The 13,755-nt window shown below is 40.4% G+C and overlaps 1 protein-coding gene and 1 long non-coding RNA gene across 6 annotated transcripts; both read right to left on the reverse strand.

The window, feature by feature from the left end:
* Positions 1 to 662: 662 nt before the first annotated feature.
* On the reverse strand, positions 663 to 12,896 carry LOC131227297 (4-diphosphocytidyl-2-C-methyl-D-erythritol kinase, chloroplastic-like). 5 transcript variants are annotated; one of them, XM_058223067.1, is made up of 11 exons: positions 12,606 to 12,895; positions 12,285 to 12,380; positions 12,089 to 12,157; positions 10,885 to 10,989; positions 10,249 to 10,305; positions 8,878 to 9,078; positions 6,211 to 6,318; positions 6,035 to 6,134; positions 5,830 to 5,929; positions 3,598 to 3,683; positions 663 to 851 (listed from the first exon to the last, which is right to left on the reverse strand). In XM_058223067.1, the coding sequence occupies exons 1-11, from the start codon at positions 12,873 to 12,875 to the stop codon at positions 748 to 750; spliced, it is 1,296 nt and encodes a 431-aa protein (XP_058079050.1). In that variant the 5' UTR covers positions 12,876 to 12,895; the 3' UTR covers positions 663 to 747. The 5 variants fall into 5 exon arrangements, with proteins under 5 accessions (XP_058079050.1, XP_058079051.1, XP_058079052.1 ...); XM_058223068.1 differs by having other exon boundaries at positions 6,226 to 6,318; positions 12,606 to 12,894; XM_058223069.1 differs by lacking the exon at positions 10,885 to 10,989.
* On the reverse strand, positions 6,476 to 8,871 carry LOC131227298 (uncharacterized). The gene is made up of 2 exons (XR_009162172.1): positions 7,679 to 8,871; positions 6,476 to 7,640 (listed from the first exon to the last, which is right to left on the reverse strand). It is a non-coding gene; the product is annotated as an uncharacterized LOC131227298 (long non-coding RNA).
* Positions 12,897 to 13,755: the final 859 nt, after the last annotated feature.

The raw sequence follows: 13,755 nt of genomic DNA on the forward strand, positions 1-13,755 counted from the left end.
TGTCCCATCTTAATCTACCATATCTAACTGAATAAGATTTCTCGTAAATCTATCCTATTTTTTTTTCTCGGGTTAACCAGAAGAGGTTAATTACATGAGTTTCAAACTCTAATTTTGATCAATAATCCGTTTTATCTTTTCTCCCACCTTCAGAAGAACATAGGTATCTACCCCTATCGTTAGAATTTTCTAAAAGGTATCTCGATTTCATATAGAATCTTTGAAAAGGAATAGTATTCCCCATGTATTTTTATAAGAATAATTTTTAACTGAAACCAGCTTTCTTTACAGGTAGGTTCCCATGGTTGTGTTAGAGATGGTGGGTTCAAACCTCTTCTTTTCAATTGTTATTCCCATGCCCTTTCCACTCCACAAAACCCATAAAGAGTTACACAAAATCCGCTAAAACAATGTAAATTTGTATAAAATATATACATGCGCACATATAAATATTTCTACTCTGTTTTGTAATCACATCCAAACACAAACTTCTCACTCATTAATTTCTTTTTGGAGAATTTTTACCGTCTCTTTTAATGAGCAAAACATAATTGATCACGAACATTTCCCATACTGCTTTTTATTTATTTATTTTACATATATCATTTTCCTACCCATCCTTCCAATCAACACATATTTACTGAACTCGGAAAGGGAAAATATGAAGAAGAAAAAAAATCTTGTATTAATCAAGAAAATAAGGTTCTGGATCCCATTTCATGAAACAACAACTATATCATATAAGAATTACTCAACAGTCTGTGAAAGATCGGCAGGAGACTCAAAAGAACTCGTTGTGGAATTCAGCTCGGTGTACCACTGGTTCTCTCTGCGGGTAAGAAAGCGTGCCTCTGCATTGAATAATATTGAAAGTTGAGGATGCATTGCGCATGTATATGAAAGGAAACAGAAAAATTACGATTCTGCCAACATGATTACTAATAAATAGAAATAAAAAACAAAAAATCAAGACACAGTCTCACCTTTTTAGTTGGCCATGGCTTGGCAAATATGGAAGAACTTGTTTCAAATTTCTTATTTCTTATTTTTTAAGCCGCGTGCTCACCTTAAGTTCATCATAGCTCAAGCCGTTCAAAAAATGCGGGCCATGTTCCGTCCACAACTGCTCTTTTGGGTCAACCTTAACAGGTTGATTTCTCGGAAGTACCAGTTAACTGGGGAACATTTTATTCAATGGTTGATGAGAGAATACAGACAGTAGGTTTAGCTTTTCATTTTGTGCAAGTGGAATCCAGATTCAATGATCCAAGCCACTGATATGATCAGCCCCATTCTAGATGGCCAATGCATTAAATCTCCTAGAAAGTAAAAATACCAAATTTAAAGTTGGAAGCCAGCAAATGGATGGTTGGTAAGGAAATGCCAAAGTGGCCATATTCAATGGACCAAAGGTTCAATGGATAGGATGCTCTAATCTGGGAAATTATTTCAGTAAATGGGATGTCAACAGACCGGTCCATAACATCAATGGTTTGAATCAATTAACTGCACCTTCTGTTCATATCCTCTGTTTGCACACGGTATAACACTTCTAACCGTCAAAGGGCACTCTTGGGGGCTTCACTTGGGCTGGAGTGATCTGCTGAACCCTTTCAACTTCCATGGACCAATTATCAAACTCCACAGACTGGAAGCCTTTGCCTGTTCAAGGACCAGACAGTAAAATCCTCATATAGACCCATTTGGAGGAACGATAAACGCCATCTAGAAGATCACTTCTCCATGGTAGAATTTGCAGCTTGGATGTCTCAAACAGGGATAGAAATTCACTTTCGGTGTACAGTATTGGTCACCACTGAGCCCAAATCGTATCACCCCACTATCAGTCCAATACAGCCATATCGTTTATGGAGCAAACCGGTTCACATCGGGCAATATTTTTGGACAGTACTTTACCCTTGGAACTTGGTGATTGGGGCCCGGCTATACTGGGCCATCAGATCCAATGAAGAAACAGAGCCTAACACACTTGCATACAACATCCTATTCGTTGAATGAATCTTCTACTAAGGCAGCTAGACGTTCCTAATTTTGTGATCCTACACTTCTGCACGTTACATTCTAAAAACTGCTCGGTTGGTACTTTTTGCTGCTGCTCCTGCTTCTTACACCAAGCAAAAGAAACCCATTTCCAAAAGAACTCCATCCTAATCCCCTGCCAGCCTTATGACCCTAGTATCTTCCATTTTGCCTACTTTTGATCTCTTCCTACTGATGTTGCTTGGACACATGGCACAGGTGATAAGTTTCCTAGAGTGTCTAGTAAAGGGACACTTCCATGTTGAGGAATACATGTGTGGTTTTCATAAAGATGCAAGATGGGATATTGCTCTCTTCTCCTCACCTCTATCAGAAGTTACACGGGACCTCAGGAAGGAGTACTCTTCATGGTTGCATGGATGCTTTTTTTTATCAAATTACCCTCCCAGTGACTTAGGTATCCTGTTTGAATTGCTGGTTTTTTCTTTTCCCTAGCTGGATCAACAATCTGGAGAGATGGGGCCACCTTTTAGTCATCCAAATCATTCATCTAATGGGCCACTGTTTTGATAGGATCATGGATGAAATATCACCATCGAATAGTCCTGGCCATCATTGATGGAAATTTTCTAGTTGCATATGGAGCGGAGGGAATAATTTCATTTTCACTATCCATTCGCATGCCAACAGTTGTACAGCGACAACCATCTTATTTAGGACAAACCAAGTGGAGGGTTGGATCACTGGAAGTTGGGTCCCAGCTGTACAGAGTTCTGGCCAAGACAACGCCAATCATTGTGGTCAAGCAGTGTAAATTTCTTCTGAAGTATGAGTCCCTGCCTCTACCAGAAATGATATGCACAGCCCGAGCAATCAAAGGCTCACTGGACTCTCCAAAACAAATTGAAAAATCTTGGGTGGTTTGTATAAGAGATTGAATATGTGATTCGTGCAAACATGCCAATGCAGCACACATGAAGGAGTTTTAGGCCATTCAACAAGTGGTGGACATTGTGAACATGCCGTGGCCCAAAAATGATGATGGTCCACTAATCAGGTAGCCTATGTGTATCGGACACATGGACAATTAGAGGAAGGGGTCTACATTCAGTGTTACCCACCTGGTGATTGGAATCTTATTTTTGGGCTATGTCATGTTCGCTTCGCCACCCACCTCATGAGTTGCCAGGATCCAATGCAAGTTTGTCATTACATGTGCAGTGGGTCTCGTCATCATTTGTGAAACAACCAAGGTGCTTTGCCTACTTCACAATAATCCTATGGGAAAATATCAGCTGTGGTAATTGGTTCACAAGATTTATATCAAACATTTCCAGCTGTATATTGACTGTGGGCAGAAATACCTGTTCACATTTACAGTCTACTTTCGAAAAGTCCGGAAACCAAAATTTGAGTGTACACAGGAATCAGTGGATCACAAAAAGTATGTAGGAATCCTGCCCATTTACAATGGGTGAGTGGGAGATGTTTGGTACATGATCTAATGTTTTGCTCCATCTATAGGTTGAGTGTCCATTTTGAAATTCAGGGCTCTGAAACAAAAATTACATGCAAGAATGAGTTATGGTATCTTACCAGATACAAAGGCATCCTTGTACTCATCATCATCGTAGACAAACTGCGGGGGTTCTGGAGAACCGATTCCGACAATAGAGCTTCCACTGCAGGAAATCATGTGAAGTGTCAACCACAAGAATGTCTGAAAAAGATTATTATAAAAGATATGTGATGAACAAACACATACAAGGTGTATGCTAGGGGACTTGTATACACTGATCAGAGCCATTAACTTGGTGGCCCACCATGTGGATGGACCATATCCCAAAAATCAAGGTGACTGGTACCGCCCAATCAGTGGCCTGAAAAGGGGGCAGTCAACTAATAAAGATGAGAAATGGTCGACAACCAATAAGCAAAAACTTGCTATGTTCAGATTGGTCAGAGTTTCCAAATCACAATGCCTTTTGGCCTATAGCCAGCAGCTTGATGGTCCACCAGATCATTGATCCAAATCACCAGACATGTTTTTCTGGTGTGTATGATGAAACAACGCTTCATAGGGTGAATATGAAGTGCTTTTGATGTAGAATTTCTCTAAAACAATTATGCTCTCATTCAGGATATGTGAATAAGGATTAAGTTTTCCATTGGGACATAGGTTACACTTAAAAAAATAATAATTAAAAAAAAAAATGTTCCATGTCTAAAACACACATGTAAAACACAGTAGAACAATGGTCTTGTGCATAGTTGCATGAAACGTGAAGCCAAGTGTTACCAGATTAGGGTGCGGGAGTGAGGAAGCTTCTGTTTTGAATTTGTTAGCAAGTATAATCAGCTAGGATGCCTGTTTAGAAGGATCGGGTCTTGCTGCTAAAGGATTGGAACTGTATTGGTGGGTGGGTGGGAAAAGGCTCTTGAAAACCCAATCAAACTGGGCCAACAAGCTTTTAGACCTTGACCGGCCCAATTACAAATGGGCTTGAATTTTAGGCATAGGGCCAGCCCTCAAGCCTGATTTTCCAACCCAAGTTCAGTGAAAAGCAGGCATAGCCCAAAAGCCTGATAGGCCAGTCCAGCGCACTGACGTGGTCTACATTACGACGATTAATCTAACAACGTGGACTCTAGTAGCACTACGAGAGGCTTGCATATTGGTCCGGTCCCTTTTCAAGGAAATTTAGTCATTGAAGAATAGTCCTTGGAGTTATGTTTTTCGTATTTCCAAAATAAGATCAATTCTGGCCTAATGTTCCAAGGATTGCAAATAGGGTAGCTGATTCTCCTGCCAAAGGAATGATGAGAGGATCACTCACAATCAGCTCCTCTGCACCCTCATTTGATGTATACATTTTCTTTTTCCTTAAAGTTTCAATTACCTTCCAAAAAGAAAGGGAAAAAAAAAAAAACCATTGATAAAATGCTTCCTAAAGCAATCTGCTAGCCGAGGTAATGCAGGGGCATTTTCACACCAGGCTCGAGTGGGGTAGCTTATGGGATGCTGGGACACACTCAGGGTGGGTGGCCCGTGTGAGGTGGGCCCCATCCGTGTGAGGCGGGTGGCTCGTGTGAGGCGGAACCCATGTGATATGGGGCCCACGAGGGGGGTTCGGCTGAGGTCCTAACCCATGCGATGTGAGGCCTGGGCTATGAGATAAAGGGATTAATTCGCCATGCTTTATCAGTTCGAGCTTTTAGAGTAAGTGGTTAATTGTCCTGCATCAAAGTGGTATTAGAGCGGGAGGTCTCATATTCGAGACTCCTCACTAGGGGTGTTTTCACACCGGGCTCAAGTGGGGTAGCCTGTGGGAAAAACTATATATATATATATATATATATAAACACTTGCTTGAAGTTTATTAACCCATCCACTTATTTCCAATATTGAGGCCCACCTTCTGAGTGGACCAGATTAATTTTAGGGTGAACCTGGTTGGACCAACTAGTGGATGGATCTGATCTCAGACCTACATGCCATGATGGCACAAGTGTGAAGGTGTACAGCTCCACACTCATGTGCAATTAACATACTTTCCACGAAGAGAAAGATATTTCGATTTTATGAGTACTTTTCACAAGTTTGTAGGAAGTGGAAATACTGTAGGAAACAGAGGGTTAGGGGTTGGGGATTTTCACAATCAAAATCACAGAAAAAAAAAACTTTTTTAGAAAAGCCAAACAAGCCCTAAGCTTGTAGCCCAACCTCTATAATTCACACTAAATTCTAATAACTAGTGGATCTAGAGTTCAAAGGCCGAGTGAAGAAGAAGAAGAAGAAGAAGAAGAAAGAGGCAGTTGAAATGTTACCTCCCCGACATGAAAACAGCATCATACTGTCCACGGCCAGCTGCAAGCACGCGTTTTTTCAACAATTTCAAAGATGGCAAGACTTCAAATGCTGGAGGCTCTGGAAAGATCATAGATTAACATAGAATCAATTGACATATGCCCAAAGAAACGACAAAATGAAAACAGGAAAAGAACCATATATCTTCCAAACGAAACTGCATACCCAAATCATTGATACAAACATCTTGAGAAATCCCCATTTGTGTAATCTTCTCCAGCAAGGTCAAAGGATCAACTGAACTACTTTGATCCAGCCGAAGGCGCTGCACATTTGAAACTGTTCTCAGAAAAGGAGCTGCACATGTATAACTCAAACAACACAAGGAGCTGTAGATATACTGAATTTAGCATTGCCTTGTAAACTTCACCAGTTGGGCACGCCTGTTGGGGCTTTATCAGGACCATTGGCATGTCCAAAGGTATTGGTGGCGGGATATCTTCAACAACCTGGACGCACAGATCCAAATCCTAGAGGGTCAGCTTACTCGAACATCAAATCCCATTATCCCAACTCGGGTGTCTGGTCGTCTTGCCATCAAAGTTTTTTCATTTCTTGTTTCTTTTCTTTTCTTCTTCTTCTTCTTCTTCTTCTTTTTCTATAGGGCTGTCAATGGGCTGGACTGAGGTCTGTCCAAACCCAGCCCGCAAAGTAAGATCCAGGCCCAAGTCTGGGTCAAACAAAACAGGCCCAAGTCTGGCCCGTGATGATTATGCATGGCACCCGAGCCCAAGCCCAGCCACCCTCTTTTGTGCAAGATATAGGCTGTTTGTTTGGAGTGCCCAATCATGCATGATATTGACAAAAATGCCCTTGAAAACTTAAACGGGCCAGGCTGACAGGCTCTATGCAGCCCAAGCATGGCCCATTGACAGCCCTACCTTTTTCTTTTTAAATAGCTATGCATGAATGTTAAACCCCTGACCTCAACGTTGTGTAATTTGAGGCCATTAAAACAAGATAGAGGCTCAACTATTCAGTCACAGGGAAACCCAAAGCCTCATTGTAGATGGGTTACTTTAGCAATCACATCTAAAGCACATTGAGGTTTTCTGCAATTGGATCTTCTGTAAACAGACTCCCAGCCTCCGTAAAAAGTCGTCTTCGATAGAATCCATAATCCATGCATTTGGTAATGTTCATACCTCATGGGTCCCAAAGTTGTCATTACTTAACAGCTCTGGCATATTAGCTTACTACAGTCGAAATAAAATTGTGCAATTGCTTAGTTTATATTTACTAATGCAATACATAAATTGGATTTGTATTCCCAAAAAGATTCTCCCACTGATTGAGAAATACCACATACAAGCACTATCTTATGTACTATGAGCTTTGCTAAGCCCAGACGCGTGTACAAGTCAGCTAATGCACATGCCACAACATGCTGGCATGGTAGGGTGAAATATCCAATCCATCCATCAGGTGGACCTCACCGTGTAGATGTTACTGCCCAAAGATAAAGGTGGTTCATTCAGTAGGTGTGCCATGATACAAGAAATAAGTTGGTGGCTTAGAAAACTTCACAGATCTTTTACAACTGTACATTTGTTCAGTTAATTGTGGCCCACCTTACTAGTGGAACATCTGGATTCTTGGGGTAGGGAATCTACAAAGTGGTACCTTTTGATGGATGGCTTGGATGCACTTGTCAGCCATGCTGGCATGAGGTGGCATGTGCATTAGTTGAATTATTAATGCAAGGGCATTTTAACATCGGACTCGAGTGGAGTGGCTAGTGAGATGCAAGGGCACACTCGGAGTGGGCGGCCTGTGTGAGGCGGGTGGCTCGTGTGAGGCTGGCCCCACCCGTGTGAAGCGGGTGGCTCGTGTGAAGCGGAACCCATGTGAAGTGGAGCCCACGAGGGGGGTACAGCCGAGGTCCTAACCCATGGGATGTGGGGCCTGGGCTATGAGATAAAGGGATTGATTCATCATTCTCTATCAGTTTGAGCTTTTAGAGCATGCGCTTAATTATCCTACATCAAAGTGGTATTGGAGCTGGAGGTCTCCTGTTTGAGACTTCTCATCGGGGATGATTAATGCAGGGGCATTTTCACACTGGACTCGAGTGGGGTAGCCTGCGAGATGTAGGGGCACACTCGGGGTGGGCGGCCTGTGTGAAGTGGGTGGCTCATGGTATTATTCATATTTTAGAGCCTAACACTAGTTTATTTAGACTGCGTTTAGATATGCAATTGAGTTGAATTGTAATAACTCAATTGAATAAAGAATAACTGACCAAAGTGGGACAGTTCATAATGATCGACTAGACCACAAATTGCAACTACTACGGTTTTATCTTAATATAAAAATGCAATTACCTTTCTGCTGAGTTGATTTAATATGATTGTGTCACAAATTTTAAATTTACACAAAATTCTGGAGATTGTTGATTAGCAATAGGTAAGGTCAGATTTAAGTGTAACTCTTATGTAGGGGTGGCAATGGGATGGGGTCAGCCCAAGCCGACAAGTTTACTAAACGGGCCACGAATTCCGGCCTGAATTGTGACCCATTGTGCTATGGCCCAACCCAGTCCACTTAAAATTCATCAAGCCCAAGCCTGACCCACTGCTCATAATTAATCGGATTGGTGCTAGACCAACCTGACCTGACCCAAAGCAACCACTTGAGTTTAAGAATGGAAAATGAGGCCAAAGGTATGCCCAGCCCTACACAATTAGTGGATACATAAAACATGCATACATCATGTGTATGTGTCTCTCCTTATTGTCAATTGATTTGTTTCAGTTTTTGGGTTGGGTTAGGTTGGGTGATCTAGCCCAGCCATTGATAAGCTATACGTATAGGTTGGGGTTCAAATGAGCTCGACCCACTGCCTTAGAAGTGGGTCGGACAGGCCAATTGACCCAGAGGCCGATCTGACCCATTGCCACCCCTAATTCTGAGGACAGTAGGCATCAACGTTGTGTGCAGCCACAAAGTAATGAAAGAACATTTAAACCAAATGAATGCCCACTCCAAGATAACTGTGGTAAACATACCTCACCTCTACCAGTACAATATGCTGCTCCGTGAGAGAAAAAGAAGGGAACATCAGAACCAATTTCACCTGACCATTCCTGAAGCTCCTTTTCAGTGGCAAGACCACCGCTGAATTGATTTGCGGCCCATAATGCAGTCGCAGCATTACTACTTCCACCGCCGAGCCCAGCACCAGTAGGCACTTTCTTATCAAGGTGAATCTGCATTCATATTTAGAACACACAGTAAGCTTAAATCCAAATTCAAGAAACGATGGTCATTTTAAGAAAATGAATTGGTAGTTTTCTAAAGACACTCATTTAAGAGGTTTTTTTTTTTTTTGAGAGATTCATATAAGAGGTACTCTTTTTTTGAGAGATACATATAAGAGGTACTCTATGATGCACAACAAAAAGAAACAACAAATTTTTTTCTCAACCCAAGTAGGGTTAAGGGTGGCAATCGATCTGGTTCAGGCTGGGTTAGGGTTGACCCAAGCCCAGCCCATTTACTAAATGGGCCAAAAACTCTTGCCCAAACACGGCCCACAACCCATCACCCTCTAACCCAACCCAACCCACTTAAAAGTTCATCAAGCCCGACTTGACGCATTTAATTGTATGGGTCAGGCTTGGCTGACCTGAACCCAATCTGCCATAACCCAACTCAGGTTTAAGAATGAAATATGACACTAAGGCTATGCACAACCTAATGCACAAAAAGGATACGTGTGCGTGTGCGTGTGCATGCGCGTATATTCTTCTTTATTTTGTTTTGGATTCTGGGTTGTGCTAGGTTAGGTCATCTAGCCAAATTCATTCATAACCTATATGGTTGGATCGGGTAGGGTTCAACACAAGCCCGACTCATTTACTTAAACAGGTCATATTTCAAGCCCGAGCTCGACTTGCTACCCATTAAACTTGCCCGAACCCACCTCAAAAGTGAGTTGGTTCAGTTGACCCATGGGCCAACCCAACCCATTGCCACCCATAGCTACGGTACAAGTGTTGCCCACATTTCGGTAACATAAGCAGTTGATTTGATGGGCCCCATCATGGGTCGTGCCATGCTTTATTATCTCCCCTATCACAAAATCCTAACCATCTGATGGAAATGGACAACATATGGACCACATTTAACAAGGGCCCCTTGGGACAGATTACTACTTCATCATATGATTCAAGCTATTAGGCATTTACACATCCACCATGTGTCCTGGCATACAGTATCTCCCCACCCATATGATCGATGGTCAGATTTTTGAAGGATCACCCCTCCATGTCGCCCACCATGTGAACAATTTGGATGGCCAAATGTGACCTCATATGTACAGTATTGAGCCAAGCATTATCTATTTCCGCACATGATTCAATTAATTACGCATTTACCCAGAAGAAGTTGTCACTGCCGGTCTTTTTTCTGTAAAGGTTGAGTGCCTTGATAATCTGGAAATGACATGCTGAAAGATTAGTTTCAAGAAGAAACACTTCAAGCTAACAAAAAATAAAGACGTCAGTTCCAGTGTCCAACAGAAAAATGAGGATCGTTGATTTTCAGTGGACTGGATCATGGTTTGAAAAAATCATCTCATATGACTTGGTATCATCCAATTCGTATTGGTTTCAGTCCGAAATGAAATGAGTTGCCATACCGATACTGGACCAAGTCAGATTGAGTCAGGGCAAGTCATACAGGCTTCAATCCCTAGGCGAGTTGCACTCCAAAACTGCTACTTAAATCCATGGACTAGATGCTTTCAGCCTATGTAGCAAGTGTGACCAGGTCAGCTCAGAGGCACTCTTATTATCCCATTCGCCATTTGGATCGGAAATAACAACGAAACAGGAGCCCGCCTGATGTGGTTCCTGTTTCCTGCTCTGCCCCAAATGCAAGGAAGAAATGATACCAGTCCTGATTTTAGGTGGGCTTCCAAACAGGCCCCAAATGATTCATAACCATGGAACTGTAAAGCTTTTCAAGGCTGAATGAGAGAGAGAGAGAGAGAGAGAGAGAGAGAGAGTTACCAAATTCTTGTCATCAAGTGGGACACCTGGCACATTGGTAGACAAACGATCTTTGCTTTTCATTGGTGATTGAGAAAACTTAATCATATCCCCTAGACTTATTACCTGGTTTTACAACATGATGCCTGAATTCTTTAAAGACCATACACAAGTACACCATACATGATATAACTATCACCATACAAAAGTAGACTTATTTCCCAAACCTATCAGTATTAACAAGAGTTAAGATTCAGGAAATTTCAAAGCTATTATTCTTGATTCACATTTTTTTAAAAACGTAAAAATCAGGAAAATAAAATTATCTCCACTTTTCTTCTTTCATTGTTTCTAACAGCCACTATAAGAGTTTATGCTGGCATAATCACACCCTTATGATGTGTTCATGCATGTCTCTATGGGTGGAGCACCACAGATCATTCATATCCATACTTCCATCCATAAATGTGCCATCCATCAATGTCAATCAAGCTTGTCCAAAATCACCGGGCCCACTATGGACGGGATATTGGCCTTGATGATTGGTTGAACCTGGCTGTCTGAATTTGGTCATCAAATGGACATTTGGAATGAAAAATGGTCAATGGCCCAAATTTTTATTTGACATGGTTGTTACAGTCATGTCAGTGCATTAACAGCCACAATCTCAGCCACTATAATAGGTCATATGGGCAATTTAAAACATAAAGAACAAAGAAAATTGTCATAGCTGACTGCAAATTGCCGTAAAAGCCAATATAACCTGAATAGTCTGAAGATATGATTGGCATTGGCTGGTATATCTGAGCTGAAATCTCTCCGTTGATTCCTCCCCTTTCCCCTGTTGTTGAATGATGCTGCACTGGAGGAGTTTCAAGTCGGGAATTGGGGAAGTCCTCAACTCTCACAATTTTCGCATAATGTATAAAAGAATACATTTAAAAGGAAACCATTCTTCTGATTTCTTTTTCATTTTTTTCTTAAAAATCCTTTCTTTTTTGTTTTCCTCATAAAGTTTTCCAGTAAAATTTCCAAAAATCAGCATCTTGATTAAATGCATGTGTCAAGTTAAAAAATAAATAAATAAACGACTATGTTGGAAATTTCTGTAGAAAACAGTATACTTATCCAAGCATCAGATAGAGTTTCTAATACAATCAGCAACCTTCCATTCTACTTCAATTTCCGTAACATGGAAAATAAGAAACATTGAAAAAAACCTTACATGAAACAGAGAAGCCAAATCATGAAATCCATCTTCCCTCTTTCTGGTTATTCTCAAGAAAACATTAATCTGCCACTCCAAAACATCAAAAAAATCAACAAAAATTCAAATCCTGAAAAAAATAAAAAATAATAATAATAATCTAAAACCCAAGATAATCCAAATTTTCTTTTTATGATAAAGAAAGAAAGAGTACCTTACAGGGAGAGAAAAGAGAGAGCCTTGAAAGGCTTGTGTTCTTATCAACTTCATCTGCTAACCTGTTTATTCTTTCATCTGGATCATACACTATCTAAAACCAAAAAATAAAATTAAATTAAAAGAATTTTTTTTTTTAAAATCAAATATGTGCATTCAAAGAACCACCTTTCTTTCTACTACTTTTGGTAGTACACCAATACACTTTGGTACTAATCTAATACCAAAAAGTTTTTTTTAAAATAAAAAAACAATAGAAATAAATAAAAAAAAAAAAAAAAAAATCCATTTTGGATTGAAAAACGATAAGGCATATTACCTCCACCTGTCTTCTACCTGTTTTTGAATCAGAAGCAGTGGCTCTTCGATTTTGTGCTTTTCTATCAAAAGAAGAAGACCTATGTCTGAAAGAAGAAAGAGAAAGATTTGATTTTTTGCAGGAGAGAAGTGTGTTGGGTGTACTGCCATTAGTCCCAAAAGAAGAGAAGAGAAGGTGTTGACAAAGGAATTGGGTGGAAGCCATTGGTGCGAAGGAATAGGGCAGGTCCTGAATTTGAAGGGAGAAGAAGAAGAAGGTGCCCAAATTCATAAAATTTTCATTTTGTCAGGGAAGAAGGTAGCAAGGTGTTGTCAACTGGTGGAATATACCCAATGGGCCTTTTCTGGGCCCATCTGATTATATTTACCCAGATGCTGTAGTTGTCATTCATCAGAGCGTGCGGCACACATGTTAGAGATGTTGATGATTAAGCATGATACATGGTAAGCATGCTATGGACCAAAAATAATATTTATATATTAATTAAGCAGGTCAAACTTGTATAATAAACAAAAATAAGACAAAAATAAAAATAAAATAGTCTAGTAATAAAAGTTGAACATACATATGAGGGTAGCGGATTGTATCCTACCCCTGCTTGGCTTTAGCCATGAACAGGTGGATCTGTGTGGGGCCCACTGTAATGTATCTGTTTTTTCATGCCGGCCATTTCTTTTTTAAGACGTGAGCTTAAAAGTAAGGTAGATCCGGTGCTTAAGTGGACCACAACACACATTGACTCTTGCATTTTAAGATATGAGCCTACAATTAAGATAGATTTAGTGCTTAAGTGGACCATACTACATATGGCTCTAGCATTTAATTCTCATATCATTTTAAAAAATCAGATAAATACAATCATAAGGTAGATACAATGCTTAAGTGGACCACGCTATATATCACTCTTGCATTTAATTATCATATCATTTTTAGATGTGAGCCTAAAAATAAAGTAGATCTACTGCTTAAGTGGGCTAATGACAAATGACTCTTGCATTTAATTCTTAAATCATTTTAAGATATAAGCCTAAAAATAAGGTAGATCTCGTGCTTAAGTAGACTACACCACATATAACTCTTGCATTTAATGCTTTGTACATTTAATACAACCTAATCTCACTATTTTTGTAGTCCATTTAAGCATTGGATC

This window comes from Magnolia sinica, chromosome 15 (assembly GCF_029962835.1).
Source record: "Magnolia sinica isolate HGM2019 chromosome 15, MsV1, whole genome shotgun sequence".
Taxonomy (NCBI): domain Eukaryota; kingdom Viridiplantae; phylum Streptophyta; class Magnoliopsida; order Magnoliales; family Magnoliaceae; genus Magnolia; species Magnolia sinica.

What these genes read in the sequence shown, in the direction of transcription:
- LOC131227297 (XM_058223067.1), bottom strand. Translation starts at nt 12,875, where the DNA reads ATGAATTTGGGCACCTTCTTCTTCTTCTCCCTTCAAATTCAGGACCTG. An exon ending in CTCTTTTCTCTCCCTGTAAG is followed by an intron (nt 12,158 to 12,284) that starts GTACTCTTTCTT and finishes TTGGAGTGGCAG; the next exon opens with ATTAATGTTTTCTTGAGAAT. An exon ending in GCAGTGACAACTTCTTCTGG is followed by an intron (nt 9,079 to 10,248) that starts GTAAATGCGTAA and finishes ATATGAATGCAG; the next exon opens with ATTCACCTTGATAAGAAAGT.